General features: G+C 38.6%; 3 protein-coding genes across 3 annotated transcripts in view; 1 reads left to right on the top strand and 2 right to left on the bottom strand.

The window, feature by feature from the left end:
• Positions 1-5,080, bottom strand: part of LOC134804260 (uncharacterized) — a 42,237-nt gene extending 37,157 nt beyond the window's left edge. The window contains exon 1 of the mRNA XM_063777231.1: positions 4,945-5,080. Coding sequence (XP_063633301.1) covers positions 4,945-4,950 — 6 coding nt within the window. The 5' untranslated portion in view covers positions 4,951-5,080. The remainder of the gene's footprint in view (positions 1-4,944) is intronic.
• LOC134804104 (uncharacterized) overlaps positions 1-22,130 on the bottom strand; it is a 450,088-nt gene that overhangs the window by 333,872 nt on the left and 94,086 nt on the right. The gene's annotated exons all lie outside the window — the stretch shown is intronic.
• LOC134804008 (uncharacterized) lies at positions 21,048-21,683 on the top strand. The gene has a single exon (XM_063776863.1). It carries the CDS (start codon positions 21,048-21,050, stop codon positions 21,681-21,683), a length of 636 nt encoding a protein of 211 aa, XP_063632933.1.

Raw genomic sequence — 22,130 nt, 5'->3', positions numbered from 1 at the left:
GGCTATTGACGGCTGAACATAGTAAATGTACATAATACTCGTAATATAGGTACCTACTTACATAACATTTATCCAATAAGCGTTTGGTGTCTATTCTTTAGACGCTTCCAAGATAATTGATTATTGCATTTGGCTATCACGACTTACGAAATGTTCAGAAAATTTTCAACTGGGATTGTCATTTGGTTTTCTATTTCTAAATAAGTATACCTACCTACCAAGTACAAAGTTATGGACTGTACTCATGAAAAGTGTAACTTTTCACTTTAGATGTTCACTTAGGTTTAATTGACAATGCTTTTCATTTCAAATAATTTCCTCCGTTAATGCGCTAATAACTTGTAAAAACTGCGAAACTCGATAGGTAGGTACATACCTACCTAACCTACCTACCTACATAATAGTGATGTTGGTAATTAGGTGTCGTAATAAAATACCATAATGCGGTTCCAGAATACCATATGTATTTTATACATTTGGAAATGGAACCAGCTATTTCCTGAATTGGAATCATGAATGTTGTCGCTCTAATTAGTCAAATGAACCGTTGTTTTGTTAAGCCTTTTCCAATTTGATTACGCTGGACAGTAATGGCGTCTAAAATTTACCGAGCATTTATATTTGTGTGATAATTAATGTTTCATTCGTTCCGGGTGTTAAATAAATCCTTTCCGAAATACACATGTAACAAATAATAAAATATTATTCTTAGCCACGTCAAATTAAGCCGAATTTGGGCAAGCTGCGGAAGCAAGCCGTCAAAATATGCTATTTGCAAAAACTCAAAACCTTCTCGACCGATTAGGTTTGCTATATTTTTTCTTGAAAGTCTTTATTAAGCTTTACTGTAAAGCTTAGTAAAGACTTTCAAGGAAAAATATAGCGAACCTAATCGGTATAGCTCTTTTTGAGTTTTGGCAAATAGTCTATTTTGACAGACGGGTAACTACGGAACCCTACACAGAGCATGGCCCGACATGCTCATTGCCTATTTTTTTATATTTTATCAGCAGGGCGCTTAGCTTGCTTACTCTAAGCTATTTTTTTTATTTATGATGAACAATTACAAAAGAACTACGTTTTCTTAAAGCGTCTATTTTATCACTTATTTAACTTTAGCTAGAGCTCCTAAATGATCGCAGGGTAAAAATAAACATAACCAAATTTGTAGTAAATTTTATGTTAAAACTTTTCTCCTGAGTAATTATAATGCTATTCGTACAGATATTCGAGATATGAGCAAAAATATGAAAAAAGGTACCTTCAACCCCCCTCTACACCCCCAGCACACCCCCTACCCTCGAGGACTTTTAGTATGTTTATCTGGACACCACAAGGTATACCTGTACCAATTTTCACAACTACACGAATTATTTCCGCAGATTTTTCTAATTTGCTTAGGCTATCTGGTGTTGAGTGTGTTCTTAATATACCGTACCTACATAAATAAAATTGTATATATGTATTTACATCTATTAATTAAAATATGTTAGGTACATATTGATAATGTAGAAGGGTTTATGTCAGCAAAACAAATCTCTCGTGAATATGCCAGGACAGTACTATTAGTTAACCTTATACTTAGTCGTAAACATAATGAAAATGTTAAAGGATCTGACAACATTTGTTTAGTTATCCGGATACCTAATTTTAATTTCCGGTATCAGGCAATAAAATGTCTACTTGTGTAATGAAATGTCTGTGAAAGCTGAGGAAATTAGTCAGACAGCTATAAATCACTTTAATTCCGATATTTTTCATAAGATTAAGAAATTGTTTAGAGGATATTGTAGGTAAAATTAGCATTTAAAATTACGTATCAAATTATGCATCAAAAGTATGTAGATACCTATAATGTATGCCTAGAGGTAGAACAATTAGATTGTGGTAGATACTTTTTTGAACGCGAACCGTTTAGATATAGGTACATATGTATTTCTATTAGGGAAATTAATAAGTTATTCGAAGGTACGAAGTACGTTTGGCTCCTTGATTCATCCACTGTTAATGCTGACTAAAACCATAATAAAACTGCCTACGGGATACGCAGTTTTTTTGCTTAGTACGGTACGAAATAGTTTTCATAAACAAGTCTGCAATAAATCAGTACTATTGACGCAAGACTGGGCCGGGGCCGGAGCTTCCGGTGCTACTTTTCACCGATCAGCCATCATAGAAAATGACATGTCGGACGCCTCGGCCCGGGCACGGCCCGGTCTAGGTGAGTCATCCTTAAAGAAAACATTACTTAGTCAATTTGACAAACATATTAAATCTGTCAAATTGGTACGCAATATGTAATTCAATATCGCATCAAACTTACCGTTAAATTGAATGGCCTGAGGGATGCTCATCCGAGCTGTTAGGCGGGGGTTACCTAGGATGCTATTAATGTAGAACTACCTACACTCCACTCCACTTAACGAAAACGTGGCCTAGGGTTCAGAAATGAGCTTATTTAAACATATATTCAACCCCTAATATTTTTAAGTTGATAAACTTTACGATTCTAATAAGCGCTATGTAAATTGGAAGACGAATTAAAATATTATTCAAACTCAGTGAGCAAACAATTACAGTCAGAATGTTAAATTTTAATTTCATTAGGTACCTACAGCTACACTTTCAAATAAATACTAATATATTTATCATTACACCAGCTTGTAAAATCTCTTTATACCTAATGCAAAAATTTACGGGAAAGTTGCATTTTTCCACAAGGGTGGCAAAGTAACCGATGGAAAGTTTGAGATGTTTCTTCATGTTGACTAATAAAATTGAGTTTCAAGTGATACTTACTTTGGTATTTTTTTAATAACGTTAATTGTAATATGATTTGTTATGTTTTACACTTAGTAAATATTTTCCTCGCGTTATATTGTGAAGAATTATGTGTTTCACTCGGGAGCAAAGTTCCCTCACAACGCTCAAGATTCCTCTTAGAACCACTCGCTACGCTCGTTGGTCAATTTCGGAACCTTTGGCTTGCTCGTGTATCGATACTATCGATATTATCAGGAGGGGTGTTGTTTTACCCTTGTAAAACAAATGAATATGTCCGTCTATTGCCTACTCATTTTGAGTTGAATGTTTTAGTCATCAACCAAACAATACCTATAGATATTCTGGAACTTTAGGTATTTAAATAAATGTAAACAAATAATTTGTAAATTTTCGAGTAGTTTTAACATTTATTGGTTAACCAACCAAATACAAAACCGCCTGGATCTGTCAATGAACGACATGACTTTAACCTACATTATTTGATCATGTAATGTTTTCATCTACCCTCAACTGGCTTAAGGAGCTATTTGGGGGTAGATTTTGTTTACTCTTATTTAAATACCTAAAGATATTACAAAGTATATGTTTCACAACTTTTAACCATATAGGTAGGTACCCTACATAACGTGTTAACCTAATAATTATGTATGTCAATTCGTTCTATTTCTCCAAAATGCAAATTTATTGATATTATCTATATCTATAATCTATTTTAAGGAGACATTGGCATCATATCATTAGTATGTATATGTACCTACTGTACAAATGGGGCATTGATAACACTGACAACTTACATTCCAATATTAAACGCTTAAGTTAAAGCAATTAATTGGTGTAGATACACCGATGCAGTCAATGACTTTCATACATACTTATTTATCCGCCCGTCTAATATTAACTGACCCACGCCACGTCCCTAGATAATAACACAACTGTCACTTGTGCTTTTTATCATCAATAAATAATATTAAACGAGACAGTTTGTCTGTCGGTGTCCCGACATTTTGTATACGCAAGTACCTGCCCGAAAGGGCAACTCTTTAGAAAAAAAGGGTTCCGGCCGACCGGCTTAACATATTTTAATGTTTACATCAAAGTCTCTAAAGATCCCGAGTAATTTTGTCTTGAAACAAAATGCTTTAGCGATATCAAACGATACTGAACGCTAACCACGTCCAATAATAGTAAAAACTAATATTAAATTCCTTAGTTTATTGGTGTGCAATTCCATTTCATAACGAATTACTATCCATTCGTTCATAATCAGCGTTCAGGCGCAAAGACTCATCCTTCGCCATCGCCAGTGACAAATGTCCTCACTTATTTTTAAACGGCACCCCATTAGCAGTTAAATAAATCAACAACAAGCACCTAGACAATCCGCTTGAAAACAAAAAAAGGTACGTACGCCGCGGCATTCCACTAAAAGAAATCCTAAAAATGCCTACGGAATCAAACCGGGCGCTAGAGAGAGAGGATGAATTGCATGGGTTTACGCAAACAAACACAGTTTGCCTGTTAACGAGATAACGCACACAAACAAAAACTCGCCCTTAGGTACTCTGCTGCGCGCAACCTCTCAAGTCGGCCCCTCCGCTCCTAAATAATTTGTGTGCAATATACCCCTTATAATGAACTAAGTAAATTTGGTTTCCCACGTGCTACCTACATAAATTTAAATTTGTTTGTTAATGAGTACCTACTTACCTACGGTGCTTATCCGAACAAACGAATGTAAGCGTTTATTTTTTGTTTGCGTGGGTAATTTAATTTCTATTCACCGTTGACAGATCAATTTCGGTTGACAAAATATGTAATTTTTTCCACAACACCGAAAGGAAAATTAATGACAATTAAAACAAGCAGGGTAGGTAGTCTTACAGTATTATGATCTCGATAGTGACGCAAGTCGATGTATTATAAAATCAAAACGAAACATTAAATCAGACAAAAGTGGCTTCTCAAACTTTAAGGACATTTACGAAAAATTCCTTAAAAAGTCAACGGTTCGTTAGAAGCAACTATTTTAAAATGTTCACAAAACTTCGTCGAAGTAATAAATCTGTTACACGTAAATCTAGAAACTTGTTAAACGCGTTCAAAACATAAATGTAATACACTGGTGCATCTGAAACAGGTTGTGGTAATAGTTGAACTTACCTCCATCTGACGTCGCGCGTGTCGAGTGGTCGGGAGCAGCGGGCGGCAGGCGCACGGGCGACGGTCGGGCGAGGAATGGCGCGCCGCCGCGGGCAGTCACAGCCACCAGCAGGAGGACGCCCGCCTATTGATCTGCCTTTTGCACCCGGGACCGTACAGGAGTACGCATATTCACACCCCGCCCCACCCACTATCTGCGGCTAGGCAAGATTTATTGCTTTTTCCGGGAATCAGCGGATTTCCTCTGTATGAAGCGACGTCAGATTTTTTGCGAAGGACGCAATTAACTTCTTACAAAATGTGCACTTAAGAGATGATGGGACATTTCTCGTCTCGCAGCTATGCGGCTGATAAACGTGTTTTATTAGCGGAGACTAGGCATTAAGCTTTTGTATCGCGACGCGCTATTGTTCTTAAACTTCTTAAGATTTCATTATTACCAGTATTAAAAAAATATTACATGTAATGTTCTACTTTGAAAATTTGAAACCGCAAACCAAATGAATTTGCTGCATTAAGGATGACTCATGCTAGACCGGGCCGGGCCGCGGCCGGGCCGGAGCATCCGGCGCTTCGTTTTCTATGGAAAGCACCACGTGATCACCTATCAGCCGTCATAGAAAATGACATGTCGGACGCCTCGGCTCGAGCCCGGCCCGGTCTAGCGTGAGTCAGCCTTTAAGAGGAAAGGCGACATCCGCTGCTCCATACAAACGTAGTCCCCATTTTCCTCTCTGGATATTGACAATATGGAAAATATTTTTGCATAATTTGATGTATATTAATATTAACCATAGCCTCGTGGCATAAACCCAGGACAACGTGAGGAAGATGATGTTTAAAAATAGAAGAGTACTTAATAAGAATAAAAATAGTACTACTTCTGCAGGACTTACATAAATAGGTACCTACTACTGTACTACCACAATAGTGAGTTATTAAACTAAAATAATACAATGGATGCGTGTATAAATATTACTATAAGAATTCTTACATTCTTATGTAAGAATTCTTATAATAATATCGACGTCGAGGACCTTATTATAAATTATAATAGTAGGTATAGCCTGAGGTCAACGGCAAGAAAATGTAGTACCAGAGTTCTTTTACATGGCATACATTTCCAAGTTTCCAAGTGTTTTAATCACAGAAAAAAACCGGACAAGTGCGAGTCGGAATCGCCCACTGAGGGTTCCGTACTTTTTAATATTTGTTGTTATAGTATAGCGGCAACAGAAATACATAATCTGTGAAATTTTCAACCGTCTATAGTTCGTTTTTTTAGCATTAGAAATAAGGTAAACAATCTTGATGTGTCTTTTTATTGAAAAACACGTTTTAAAAATAGGTCACAGCAAATATGTAACAATTATGAATCTAAAGGATCTACGATCATTTATATTCTTCTGCTTTCTGTAATAGTTACTGATTTTTAAAAAGCGTTTTTCAATTAAAAGACATGTCAAGATCGCTTACCTTCTTTCTTATGCTCTAAAAACGAACTATAGCTATCACGGCTCATGAGATACAGCCTGGTGACAGATAGACGGACGAACAGACAGACGGACAGTGGAGTCTTAGTAATAGGGTCTCGTTTTTGGGACGGAACCCTAAAAATGGAGAACGGCCGACTAGGCTATTAGGAATAGCAGTCGCACCCACATTCCGCTAGGCTAGGCCTATGAGAACCTTACTTATTAGTGCGCCTGCCATTGGCGATTCGCGTAATAAGTTGTTTTTACGCATTTTAGGGTTAGTTGTACCAAACCGTCTGTCACCGTTAAAGCGTTCGCTAAATTTTATCCTATGGGAAGGTCCATAGTTAACTGCTGAGTGATGTTGATCAGTCCGTTAAATGTGATTGGTGCAACTGGCCCTTAGCCGACAAACAAAAAACGGGGTTAACTATAAAGTAAGTATACCTATGTGCATTAAGAAATAAACAATACAATACCACCGTCACAGTGTAAAAAGTAACAGTGGTTCGACGGTCTTAGATGTGTACCGAGCTAGTAACAATGGCGATGACAGCGATGGATGCAGCTCGGGGTCGATTATATAGACTGGAATTCTAGAAGGGAGTGTATGAATGAAGCAGATCGTTCGGGGTATTCTAGTGGTTAGGTAGGAATATAGCCGCGTAAGCTGACGTTTCATTCCGGCCACAGCCATCGGAGGGCTTGGTACCTTTTTATTTAGCATATGACATCTATTTCAGTTTATATTTTTATAATTTACATAGGTATAATACTTAGTTGCAGTACCTACTTAAAACACAAACCTAAAAAATAATTAATAACATAGGTACTAACATACCTACCTAATTTAATTATTAGGGAACAAATAGTGTAAATCATGTGTTCTCACGATTCCCATTAAAGACTTTAGACGAAAAACACAAAATCAGTCTTAATCAAGTAATTATTAAGTTCAATGATATTTCGTGGCTACTAGTAAAACTATTAACTCTTCAAGTTGGAACGCTTGCAACTTGCAAGCGGCAGTTTCAGTCAAATTGCCTCGAGAGTTATCTGTAAGAATGGCCTCGGTTCTAGTGTTCATTAGGGTTCCGTACCCAAAGGGTAAAACGGGACCCTATTACTAAGACTTCGCTGTCCGTCCGTCCGTCCGTCCGTCCGTCCGTCCGTCCGTCCGTCTGTCACCAGGCTGTATCTCACGAACCGTGATAGCTAGACAGTTGAAATTTTCACAGATGATGTATTTCTGTTGCCGCTATAACAACAAATACTAAAAACAGAATAAAATAAAGATTTAAATGGGGCTCCCATACAACAAACGTGATTTTTGACCAAAGTTAAACAACGTCGGGAGTGGTCAGTATTTGGATGGGTGACCGTTTTTTTTGTTTTTTTTTTTTTTGCATTATGGTACGGAACCCTTCGTGCGCGAGTCCGACTCGCACTTGCCCGGTTTTTTATAAACTTAATAGTTATTTTAATCTTAATTGTCGGAAAGAAAGATGACTTGGAATACCGTAATACCATTGTTATAAAAACAGTACCTGGTGCCTAGTTTCAACAAATCAACATGTATGTGCCCTGAAAATCAAAGCAACGGGCATAGATAGGTACTGAATGGTAATCGTTTATAAAATATACTCGTGGGGGTGATCGTCGATTGGCGATATGTTAAGACATTAAAAGTAATTGAACCTATTTTTGACCATTTTAAAGTAAAACTCACTTTGTTTTCCAAGGCCGCACGGGTCGCACCCATTAAAACCCTTGGCACCGATTCAATGCTATGTTAAGGCTTAAGCGCTGAATCAGACTATTACTTTATAGAGCTAGACCAAGAAAAGTCTGCAGCGATTTTGATAGCCCACGCAGTGCAAATGTCATTTTAAACGTCAAACTTCTACGAAATTATGACGTATAAATAACACTTGCACTGTGTGGGCTATCAAAATCGATGCAGACATTTCTTGGTCGAACTCTATTATTTTCTGAAAATTATACGTCGGGACGTCGGTAAGCGGTAAGTTTGAGTTCGGCTCTCCACACCGCCAAAGACAGAAACAGTTGGAAAAAGAGAAAGTGATACAAAAGGCAGGTCACGACCCTCCGTGTTTAAAAATACCCTCAATATTGAGGAATACGACGCAAGGAGGAGGAGGAAGATTGAAAATACATACATGTATTGCTATCGTCTTAACCTCTTGTCTGCGTATGATAAGGATCTTGATCAGCTTTTTCGATGTTTTTAGGGTTCCGGAGCTCAAAAGGAAAAAACGGAACCCTTATAGGATCACTCGTGCGTCTGTCTGTCTGTCTGTCACAGCCTATTTTCTCGAAAACCACTGGACCAATTAAGTTGAAATTTGGTACACATAATTATGTAAATTAGTGACCCAAAGATGTACATGTAACGTAAACAAATGATTTTTAAACATATGCCGGCAAAAAAATTGAAAGCAAGGAACTTTGTTTCTGTACATGTATTGTTAAACTGTATGAGGTGCCAATAAAGAGTACCTATATTGCATTGTATTGTATTGTACCGTTAAGGCGATATGATTCGACTCATCAACGAATCTGAGGGGGTGAGGTGCGCGGCAAACCGTGAAGCCCCGCCCGCGCGTCCCGCGACCCGCTCGCCGAGATCGTGAGCGCGCGCCGCGCACGGTAAACATAGCAGACGGGTCACAGTATAATGATCTTATGATGGCAGTATTTTAACTAGACCGGGAAATGGTCACGTTTTAGAGTTTTTATTGTATATGTACGTATGTATTTTTTGCATTACGTATTTCTGATCATTTCATGTAGAATTATTATTTTTATATAGACATGAGTACTTATTATTGATCAGTAAAGAACGTTTTAATTTCATGGCAGCGTGTTCGAGTTAAAGTACCTAAAGGAAAGTAACAATTTTAAAGGAGACGGTCAATTAAGGGTTCTATTTATAAAGGTTATTAACCTTAATCAATAATTTTACTTTACAGATTCCTTTAACTCAATAACGCTGCCGTGAAATTAAAACGTTGTTACTGATCAGTAGTACTTATTTATAAGCTCTAAAAACAAAAAAAGAAACAGTTTCAACGTAAATTTCTGATAACTTTTTGTCATTGCAAGCGTTATGGTTTCTTCTTGGCAACATTTTACATGAAAATGTTTTTGGTGGGTCTCATTATCACAATTTCCAATACTTTTGTTGCCTAACTTAATAAATTATTGTTTACAATACCTATCGACTTTATACCTACTTTAATGATCACACAATTTTAACGAAACAATGTTTTCAAGAAAATAATTCAATTAAGTGCGAGTCAAACTCGCGCACCGATGGCACCTACATTTTATTAAGTACATTATATATATATTTTTTAATTAAGTTGTAACTGACTCATCATCATCATCTCAGCCATAAGACGTCCACTGCTGAACATAGGCCTTCCCCTTGGACCTCCATTCCGGTCGGAAGCGACCCGCATCCAGCGTCTTCCGACGGCCTTAACAAGGTCGTCTGTCCATCTTGTGGGTGGACGTCCTACGCTGCGCTTGCTAGTCCGTGGTCTCCACTCGAGCACTTTTCGACACCATCGGCCATCTTCTCTGCGCGCAATGTGGCCTGCCCATATATATATATAACATTTTCAGGTCGCTTGTGGTGAAAAAAAAACAAATGGAGAACGGAGTGGCCAACTTTCTTAAAAATAGTTTATCTAATACTGATTCTAAAATGGTATCACACATGCTATTTACATTTCTACAAATAAAGATATGGCCTAGATGGTGTTTAAAGTGAAGTATGGTGCTAACTAGTAAAAAAGACAAAAGTGCGATTATCTCGAAAACCACGAAACTTTTACTAGACCTATAAGTGCATTTTCTGGACCAGCCTAAGCTGCCCTGTCGATGGTTAGAAGGTTGTCCATTAATTACTGGACATCCTGTATAGAGATGTAACTAACCCAAATCGATAGTCACAGCAAGCGATTACGATTGGATGGCACGTAGACTGAGGTATCAAATTGTGACGTATAATGAATTTTTATTTGCGATTTAAATAAAGCTAGAATTATATGGTTTTCGCGCAAGGCATTTAATACACCGACCGAGTAGGTCGCACCCATCGTCAAAATCTAAACTAACTGGGGATCTATTTTAAAGTTTATTTATGTTATTTCTGTGTCAAATTTGTTGTCTGTTAGGTGACGATAAATATATCCATATTTACAGTTGATTATCCACCTTTTCCTTATTTTTATTAAAAGAAAAATGAAAAATTCATATCGATTTACTTAGACGACTACCGATTCATAAAGGTGGTGTCCGGCTAGCCCTAAAATTAAAAAAAAGACGTTCTACGTAAACGTAAACGTTCGTAGTGCAATTGTTTTCCTTTGTGATTTCGATGTGCGAGACATTTTACGTTATATTGCTGTTGTGAGTGACAGATGTCAAATAACGCAAATAAATATGCACACAGTATATGTCGGTGACTTTAGTTCGTCTACGGATCTCCTCATTTCTGATTTGATCACGCAGAGAAACTCCGAGCATAGCCCTCTCCATAGCTCGTTGAGCGACTTTGAATTCTCAGATGAGGCCGATAGTGAAAGACCACGTAACTGACTGAATAACACAAAATATTTAAAAAAAATTGTCTTATACCCGCCTTATTTTGAACTCCCTGTAATCACACCCCGTATTCCGCACCCTTCACAAATAATCTGATTTAGTAAAGTTTACTAAATGTTTTTTTTTATGATCTTGATCGCGTAATAATGTGTAAAACCCAAAATAGCGTCTTAAAACGTATTACATTTTTTATAATGTGATCTTATTAAGCATTTATATGAGAAGAGCGACAAAATTTTACGCTAGTTATTTATAATTTTTTTTTCGTTTTCAAAGAAGGAAGAAGGAAGTTTGAGAAAATTTTGTTAATTAACAATTGCCTAAATAACTTTAAGATAAATTTCTACAAGTAGTACATTTGTTGACATGTTTTAAATACACCATAATTTTTTTTTAATTTTCAATTAATATTTAATACCTTTAAAATTATATTGAATGTTACGTAATCGCTTTTTCACGCCGAAAATGAGGCGTGGAGGACTGTGTTCAGCGTTGAATAAAAAGTATAAATAATGGAGATACAGTCCTGCAAGTATATAATGTTGTATTGGAAATATCCTCCTCTTTAATAATATTAACTAGATTTTGCCCTATGCGCGGGGCCCGAGGGCCCCGCGGTACGCGTGTTGTTTGCTGTTGGTGCTGTTGTTGACGTGTTGTTGTTGCTGTTGTATGTGCTGTTGTAACTATTAACCTAACCCACTTTTCTGGTAGCAGTCCGTTTCTGTAGGGTTCGCAGTTCTAACCTAACCTAACCCACTTTTCTGGTAGCAGTCCGTTCCTGTGAGGGTCGCAGTTCTAACCTAACCTAACCCACTTTTCTGGTAGCAGTCCGTTTCTGTGAGGGTCGCATTTCTAACCTAACCTAACCCACTTTTCTGGTAGCAGTCTGTTCCTGTGAGGGTCGCAGTTCTAACCTAACCTAACCTAACCCACATTGTTGGTAGCAGTCCATTCCTACTGTTGTTATTGTTGTGTAGTAGTTTGTTTTCCAAAGGGAGAAATAAATAAAGTTGTACTTTTGATAGAAAGAAAAGATCCGCATGCGAGAACTTCATTCCCGCAGCTCGGCTTTCGGCCTCGCGTGCTTGGGAAATCGTAACTTTTCCTAATGGGTCGTGTTTCAGCTCCAACTTCCTCCTCACGTGTGACGCTTCGGGCCTTCGGCCCAACGCGGAGCTCGGCCTTCGACCTTCGCGAGCCTTGACGCTTCGCCGTCGGGCCTTCGGGCCTTAAATTTTATTTTTCATAGGAATCTAGAGGCCTATATCTTTCGCCATGCCAAATCTCAGCGCGCTCGGACCAACTTGAAAAAAATAAAAAATAAAGTCGGCCATTTTGAAAAATTTTAAACGCAGTTTGTTTTGTCTTGGGGCCATCTATGACATTTGGTCGAGCACCCCCCACCCATCTCGCATCGTAATATGAATACTTTTTGAGATATTGGGGAAATTAAAGATCTCTACTTTTTCCCCCTTTTTTTGCTTATAACTTTTGATATTTTGTGTGTGCTACTACACGCTTCGAATGCATTTTTCTAGGCATTATGACGAATCTAATGAGGTATCACACGTATTTTTAGGAGTATTATGTCTATTTTTCACCGTGTTCAGTTTCTCGAACAAGACTAATACAACCAAGCGCAAGATGAACTGCCTGTAGGCACCTTGAACTCTCAATTATATTTAATTCATGTCGACCGTGGTCAAATATTAAAATTAGTGATATGTATTTAGTTCTTAAATAATTGTATTGCGATATGCCTATTAGGGTAATTTTTTCAATTATTTCAGTTTGACATTTTATATTTATTTAAATTTATGATTATGATGATGAATTTGCACGCTTGACGGGCGTGGCGCGTTGCATGCGATCCAAAGCCGGGCGCCTTCGGCACCCTCATACTAAAAGCGCAACACTATACATATATTGTAACATCCCCATACTGTATCAATCCAAATAAATAATTTCTGATTTTCAAAGGACTCAAAGAGCACGAAGGAATATAATCATTTTGCAGATCGGACGTAGGTATATCAGTAAAGGTGAAATACTGTAAATATATCATACTTACATACTCACAATTATATTATCTAGGAATATAATATTATTTACCTACATTGAAATTGGTTGCTGACCTAGTGAAAATACTGAAATATTTTATCTGTTGATGTAGGAAAGCTAGGCGCTTTCAAGCACCTCGTAAAGTATTAGATGCTTCTGTTATCAGAAAGTGTGTTTTTATAGCACTTAGTGACTTTTTCTTACGTTTCATATGCTTTGTTTCCCATTGTTTGTAAATGGTAAAATCACGTGACCGCGCGGAACATACTGACGCAGGTCCGTCCTCTACAAGCGCTGCCGCGCGACTGAAGAGGGCGTAAGTGCGTTCGCGAGTGATGGCGGTTGCGGATTTAGTAGGTATTGAAACATAGAAATTATTTTAATGATGTTACCGAGACAAAGTGATCCAAATCATCTAGATTATCTTATTACCTATACATTTATGTAAAAAACAAATCAAAAAAGTTTGTATTGTAGCTCTGAGATTGATTTATTGTTAAAAAAAGGCGTAACTTTGGAATTTTTTTCTATCGAGCAAAGTTTATCTAATCATGTTTTTGAGATCCAAAACATATCTGCCAGATCCTTAAGTATAAGATATATTTTTTTCACAATTTTAAAACATTGTTTCTTATATTTCCGATGGATTCAAAAAACTGGTTCGCTTAGCTCGTACGGGAAAAGCACGCCTTAAGAGAACTCGATCATTTCGGATTTCCCAGCTTCCCAAAGCTGGATGAAAGCCGTTCTACGTAACCATTATAACGAAAACAAAAATAATATTCTAATGATACAATTTGTCAAAACTTTGTTTGCGAATTGCGAGCTTCCGTACAATTCACATTTTCCCGAAATAACGGACGTTTAGTTTGTGTTTTAAGTGCTTTGTCTAGTTTGTTAGTTCTTTAAGTCGAGTCACGTTAATGAGCTCATGATTTTAACTGCTAGAACAAACAAGTAGAATGCACCAAAAATAAAACCTACTATGAATATCATTTAATTTAGTTGCAAGCAAATTAAATGAATGTATTAGGTATTAAACAAATGTGTCATCTATTCTCAACTAGAACTAGAAGGTAAATAATAGGTAGAAGGTAAATGTAAGGTAAATACTTAACTAAACTATCTTTATTATAGGTATTTCGTAAATCACTTAGTAATAATGAACGGCCTGGCGGGTACTGCTCCACCCTTACATTTCATCAAAGTGTCTCTACGTGTTGGGTTCGGCTCCGCGCAGGCCTCACAAATGTCAGGCAAATGTTCTGTGACGGGAAAGACATATAAACGGTGATAAGCTGATTTCCTTTTGATAAAACAAGAGGCCAATTCAAACTTACAGTTTTACATCAAAATGACGTCATTTTGTTATCATTCGCCTGTGCATCTCGTTCGTGCCAATACATGTTTATATAATTACCATTTACTTCTTAGTTTTACTCAGAATCACGAGGACTACCTATCTTAGGTATCGATTTAAAAAGGCAAATAAGTGTCCCAAATAAAATTCGTAGGTATAAACAAAAATGATACATTTTGATTAATTCTCCTTATTCAATCTTGATGAATCTCGATTCATGATTAAATCTTGGACTTTGAAAATTCGGGCTGATCACGTGATCACAGAAACGAATCTCAAGCCAACTAACTGGACATAGCGAGCCTGGAGCTTCCTTCCTGGCCGTTCGGACACAGGGCGGCACGGCCTGTGAATTTGTAATGAGAGGCGAGTTCCCGTCGCCTTTAGATCCAATAAATTAGGGTAGATTCGGGTTACAACGGGAGCGCTTCCATCACTCCCGACGGCCTATTCGTCTGGTTAGAGTGACTTGTGACGTTGCACCGTACCTATATATACGTTTTCTCATAAAAATCATAAATTAACACAAAAGGATGGCTAACCGACGATCTGGGAGCCGATTTTTGAATTTCGATCGTTCGATTTCGTCACTCGAAACTCGGTGGAAAACGGCGAAATGCTAATTTTTGAAATACGAGCGAAACAAATTGGGAATCTAGTGGTATTGACCACTCGTTTTCAATTCTATTAGTAGAATTTAAATGCCGAGCAGTGGAGATATTATTGAACGAAATACACAAAATCGAGCAGTCGAATTTCAAAAATCGGCCCCCTGTTATGCTGACATGTCGAATACACATATTTTTCGTGTACTTATATATTACAATGTACCTACATAACTTCTAAAATTATTAGGTTGTTGCATAATTCTTTTCCCACTTAGGAATAAAACTATTTTTTTTGTAATAATTATTTATTGAAATGAAACAATTAATCGACAATATAATATCGATATATAATCACCATCATTATCTAGAACATGTAACCATCTGCTAGGCAAAGTTTCAATACCCTTAGCCCAGAATGAAAGTGGCTGAGAGACAAAGAAGTTGGCAAGGTCATTTTTTAGGTCGCCGGAATTTTCGAATTTCTTTTTACGAAAGATGCTGTTTCAAAGCCCGAAAAAGATGATAGTCGGAAGGTGCTAGATCAGGGCTATAAAAGGTGGATGAGGTATTGTTGTCCAACCGAGCTCCTCTAGAAATTTACAGGTCATTTTCGCCGTATGTGGTCTTGCATTATCATGAAGTAATGATACTTCGAGTCGTTTTGGCTTTTTTTCTTTAACAGCGTTCGCCAACTTCTGTAGTTGATTCACGTAGGCTTCGGCATTGATAGTGTGATGGTCGTCCAGTAACTTCCACAACAACATTCCTTGCGAATCCCAGAAAACTGACAGGAGAAGTTTCTGGCCATGCGGACTGCTTTTCGGCTGTGTTGGTGGGCGTTTATCGGAAGGCATCCAAAAGGCTTTTCGTGTAACGTTCTCGTACAAGACCCAGGACTCGTCTCCAGTGAATATCGACTCCAGGAAGCTCTTTCTTTGGGGGCGCAACAGCAGACTTTCACAAATGTTGACTCGTAATGCACGTTGAGCATTGGTCAAAGCATGAGGCGTCCATCTTGACAAAACTTTACGGTAACCCATCGACTGCAGATGGCGATCTATGGTACTGTAGTGATATTTAAAAGTTTTCTCTAAATCCCTGGTGGTGGAATCCGGATGCAACTCAAGCTCGCGCCGCAATGCTTCTTCGTCAAACGTGACGGGGCGACCAGTATGAGGAATGTCTTTTAGACTTTTGTCTCCTTCATTAAAGCTCTGGAACCAATTTCGTATTGTGCGATCGGTAGTAGTGTTTGGGCCAAAAGCAGTGTTAATCTTATTTGCTGTTTCCCTCGAACTGGTTCCCGATTGGTGTTCGTATAAGAAAATCACTCGAAGATGTTGTTGGTCCATTTTTTCGATTTTAACTAAATCCCTGTTAACAAGCCCGCGCTTATATATCCTACGTGAAAGATTCGAGAACATTCTACTATACACTAGATTTATTTTAGAATATTCCCAAGACTACTGAAAATTTCAAGAACATTTTGAAGTGGGAAAAAAATATGCAACAACCTAATAGATATTGCTATACCTATGTCATATTGTTTAGTAACAAAAAATAGCTGCAGTTATCCACCTATTGTTGAAATGGCCGATTTATAAAATTTATAAAATAAACTGGGTCAAGCAAATCTTGTCAGTAGAAAAAGGCGGCAAATTTGAAAAATGTAGGCGCGAAAGGATATCGTCCCATAGAAAATTTGAATTACGCGCCTTTTTCTACTGACAAGAATTGCTTGACCATCTTTAGTAGAAATTGCATAAAATTGAACTAAACGTCACTTTTACGTCAAAAATGTGACAGTTACTTAGGAAATGGCGCCCTCAATAATTTTGTACAATTTCTTGTCGGACTATAAACAGGAGAAAACTCAATTCTAGGTTTTAACTTTGGAAGTCACAACGGCAACGAACGCATAATAAAGACAAGTATATAACGCCAGCGATATAAGCGCAGCGCGCTCATTCTTTCTTCCGTGGATATAACCTATTCAAAGACATGGTTTATTTTTGTTTTTGTGGGCGTCCAAATCCTCATAGCTCGTGCGGCAGAGAAAAGCACTCTGCCCGTCTTTTCCGCATCTAATCGAACAAATATCCATCGCGCGACATTCAGAGACGGATAACTGCATCCCCGCGGAGCTCCGTCCGCATGCTAAGCAGCAAACAGTTAAACGGTCTTACATTTCTTTTGGATCCCTGAATGTTAGAATGGTCAAAAGAGGTTTGGCGCCAGAGTACTGGCCGCATTTTGTATTCTGTAATTTCATATTAAATCGTATTTGAAAATACTATTCTATCAAGTGTCATGCTGCGTAACTGTCTGTGTTTTTTGTTCTTTGTTGATGTTTTAATTTTACATAATAAATTAGTACTAATTTATTATTTAATATCTATTTTATTCACAAGGGACTCTGCGTTACAAGTAGTGATAATATTATGTGTAATAATATCAGGTTATGGGCCCAGCACGCTTCCACTGCGTTATGCCCATGGTGTGAATAATTTAGAAGATAGTGTTGGCAAAATGAGTGAAAATGCAACTTCGAGTAGTAGCAACAGTGGAAATGCAACTTCGAGTAGTAGCATCAGTGGTTTGCCATCTATAGAAAAACTGGATGGTAATTCCAATTACGCAACATGGAAGTTTATGATGGAACTGTATTTGGTCCACGAGGATTTGTGGGAATACACGAGTGCTACTCCTGCAGCCACCGACGTTTCAGGTACGAAACGGGACCAAAGAGCGCGTGCAAAGATTTGTCTTATGGTCCGACCCCATTGTCTAGTGCATGTCCGTAAAGCAAAATCTGCTAAGGAAGCTTGGGAAGCATTAAAGAATGCATTTGAAGACAAAGGTCTGAACAATCGCTGCCGCCTATTGTCAAAGCTAGTGAGCTTGAGGCTGGAACAATTCTCGTCGGTTCGAGATTATGTGACATCTGTCATGGCGACGTCACAAGAGCTGTTAGATTTAGGGAAGGAGATTGATGATGAGCTACTAGCAGCTTTACTTCTTCAAGGCCTTACCCCAGAGTTTCAACCGATGAGGTTGGCCATAGAGAACAGCAACATTAGCTTAACTACCGATTATGTGAAAACCAAGCTGTTTCAAATGGAAGATACCTTCGCAGCAGGCTCCAGCGAGAAACAACCAACATCTGCGCTGCTAACAAAGAAGCATAAGGGCAAGAGTGCACCTAAATGGAAGACCAAAGGAAAGGTCAAATGCTTCATTTGTGAAGGACCTCATAAGGCACAGGAATGTCCAGAGAATCCGAAAACGAGGAAGGAGGCACTGCAAGCCTATGCGTTTGGTACAGCGATGAATCCACACGCAGATGACTGGATCATAGACTCGGGAGCGTCTTCAAATATGACTCATCGGAAATCTTGGTTCAAAAACTTAAAAGACTCTAAGAAACCCTTGAGAGTGACATGTGCAAATGGTAATGAGGTACTTGGCGAAAGTGAAGGTACGGTAGTTTGTGAATCTATAGATTTGACTATAAGCAATGTAACTTATGTCCCTGAATTAGCCTCTAATTTATTGAGTGTGAATGCTATCGCGAAAAAGGGACACGTGGTGGTATTTACTGAAAAAGGGTGTGACATCTTTAAGAGTGATGAATGCGAGATTAGAGGTAAGGCTGTAGTGAAAGGTGTGGAAGAACGAGGCATTTATAAAATAAAGTGCTGTTCACAGGGTTCTGCGCTTTCATCTGCAACTGCAAGTGACCAGCTGATGCAGTGGCATCGGAGGATGGGGCATCTTGGTATGAAAAACCTCAAATTACTCAGAGATAAGATGGCAACAGGGGTAAGTTTTCCTAACACTTTATCTAAACTTGAGTGTATACCCTGCATCATGGGAAAACAGACAAAACAACCCTTTATAAAAAAAAATAAAGCGACGCGAAGCACTGAGGTGCTAGGTCTGGTACATTCAGACGTCTGCGGACCTATGGAGGTTCCTTCAGTCAGTAAGGCCCGATATTTTTTAACGTTTATTGATGATTTCACTCGAAAAACTTTTGTATATTTTCTAAAACAAAAAAGTGAAGTGTTTGAAAAATTTATGGAGTTTAAAGAGTTTGCTGAGAATCAAAGTGGGAAGAAACTGAAGATCCTTCGCACAGATAACGGCACAGAGTTTGTCAATAAACAGATGGACAACTACTTGAAAAAGTTCGGGATACAGCATCAACTGACAGTTGACTACACGCCAGAACAAAATGGCGTCGCCGAGCGCGCAAACAGGACGATATGCGAAAAAGCAAGAAGCATGCTGCATGACTCCGGTTTGGCTAAACGTTTTTGGGCAGAAGCAGTCCGTCATGCCGTTTTCTTAAAAAACAGGTCACCAACGCTAGCGGTGAAGAATATGACACCTGAAGAAAAGTGGTCACGGCGGAAATGTGACCTCAGCAATGTGAAAATCTTCGGATGTAAAGCATTTATGCATATCCCTAAACAAAAAAGGAGAAAGTGGGATCCCAAAAGTAAAGAACTGATCTATATAGGCTTCTGTGACAACTCCAAAGCTTATAGATTAGTGAACCCCACTACAGGCGAACTGCATAAGGCAAGAGATGTGATATTCTTCGAAAATGAAATACATCATCAGCGTTCGGAAACAAATAAGCATCCGGAGGAGATACTTAATATGTCTGAAGAAAGTGTCAAGGCGACACCCCATCAGAACATCGTTGAACCTGAGAAAAGGCTAGCAACGTCACATGAGTGTGATGAAATAGAAATTCCCCTTGGAGTGGAAAATGAGGTTCCTAGAATTCAAGGCGGTACACCTAGAGAGGATGTCGAAATTCCTAGAGTGGAGGACGTCATTCCTAGAGAGGAAAGACCGGAAAGTGGTATCAACAGTCCTAGAGTCGAACATGAGCCAAACATAGAATCTGATCTGGCTGAGTCGGACTGTGGATCATTTTTAAGTATCGATGAAGAACCTCAGGAGGAACAGGAACGGAGGTACCCCCTTCGAACAAAGAAACCAACTGAGTTTCCGGATTATGTACTGTATCAAGCCATAGAATCGGAACAGGAACCCAGAACGATTCGGGAAGCACTGTCAAGAGATGACAGCAAAGAGTGGAAAGTCGCCATTCAGGAGGAGTTGAATGCGATAAAGAAAAATAAGACATGGGTCTTAGTCAAACGACCAGAGCGATGCAACGTCGTTGATTCAAAGTGGATCTTTAAAATCAAAGACGAGGGGGAGGGAAGAAAAAGGTACAAGGCTCGGCTCGTGGCTCGTGGTTTCAGCCAGAGATATAGCATTGATTATGAGGAAACCTTCTCCCCGGTCGTTAGACACAGCTCGCTAAGGACGCTTCTGGCATTGGCAGCTGATTATCGCCTTCACATTGACCAGATGGATGTCAAAACGGCATTCCTAAATGGAGACTTATCTGAAACCGTGTATATGAAGCAACCAGAAGGTTTTGAAGAAGGGAGTTCGGACTACGTATGCTTACTCAAACGTTCCCTGTACGGGTTAAAACAAGCCCCTAGAGCATGGAACACGAAACTGAACAATGAGTTGCTACAATTAGGTTTTACGAGGTCTAAGAACGAACCATGCGTTTATATAAAATCTAGTAACAAAAAGATTACTATACTCGCAGTGTATGTGGATGACATTCTTATCTTGTGGAATGATAAAAAGGAGCTGAACTCTGTCAAAACCGATCTCATGAAAAAGTTTGAGATGAAGGATCTTGGTCGTGCGAAATTTATCTTGGGAATTCGGATTACCCAAACTGATACTTCGATCAAAATCGACCAAGAGAGTTATGTGGATAAAATATTGAAAACCTTTGGTATGGTTGACTGCAAGATCGCATCAACGCCTGCAGTGCCTGGACAAAAGCTTGAGAAGCCAGGAGAAACACACAAAACTGATGAGGGCATACCATATCAGAATCTCATAGGGTCACTTATGTATCTGGCGGTCTGCACGAGGACGGACATAGCACATACTGTGACTTATCTAAGCCAATTTAACACGTGCTATACTGACGAGCACTGGATCGCAGCGAAGCGAGTGCTTAGATACCTAAAGGGTACAAAGAGTCAAGGACTCAAGTACAAAAAGTCGGACAAGATGAAAGGCCTAGTCGGTTATGCGGATGCTAGCCATGCTACATCCTACGACAGGAAATCGTTTACTGGTTTAGTCTTCCTATGGAAAGGAGGAGCTGTTTGCTGGGAGAGCAAAAAACAGAAAACGATTGCCCTTTCAACTGCGGAAGCCGAGTATGTTGCCATCTCAGAAGCAGCCAGAGAGGCAATATTTATAAAACGATTTGTTGCTGAGATCACTGGAGAACGAGAAAAGCAGTTAACTATCTTCAGTGATAGCCAGTCAGCAGTTGCCATCGCGCAGAATCCTGTGCACCATCAACGCACAAAGCACATTGATGTGCGCCACCACTATGTGAGAGAAGCGGTTGAGAATGGGCATATCCAGTTAGTGTACTTGGAGACAGAACGAATGGTGGCGGACGTACTTACGAAAGCCTTATTGAAGGGTAAGTTTGTGTTGTGTGCAAGAGGCATGGGTCTAGACCTCTAGAGGTATGAAATTAAGGAGGAGTGTTAGAATGGTCAAAAGAGGTTTGGCGCCAGAGTACTGGCCGCATTTTGTATTCTGTAATTTCATATTAAATCGTATTTGAAAATACTATTCTAACAAGTGTCATGCTGCGTAACTGTCTGTGTTTTTTGTTCTTTGTTGATGTTTTAATTTTACATAATAAATTAGTACTAATTTATTATTTAATATCTATTTTATTCACAAGGGACTCTGCGTTACAAGTAGTGATAATATTATGTGTAATAATATCACTGAAACCTGGCCGTGTATTGGCCGCTTTGCAAAGCTTAGGCGGGACGATAAAGGGAATTCACTGTAACACGTGCGGGACAATCAGCTTCTTTTCTGTGGACATTAGGACAAACGTTAACGATAGGTACTGGATTCAAAACATTGCAAGTTAAACAAAAGCTTGTAAAAACTGTG

Source organism: Cydia splendana, chromosome Z, assembly GCF_910591565.1.
Source record: "Cydia splendana chromosome Z, ilCydSple1.2, whole genome shotgun sequence".
NCBI classification, from domain to species: domain Eukaryota; kingdom Metazoa; phylum Arthropoda; class Insecta; order Lepidoptera; family Tortricidae; genus Cydia; species Cydia splendana.
The sequence above is the reverse complement of the archived record's forward strand: the minus strand, read 5'-3'. Positions and strand labels throughout refer to the sequence as shown.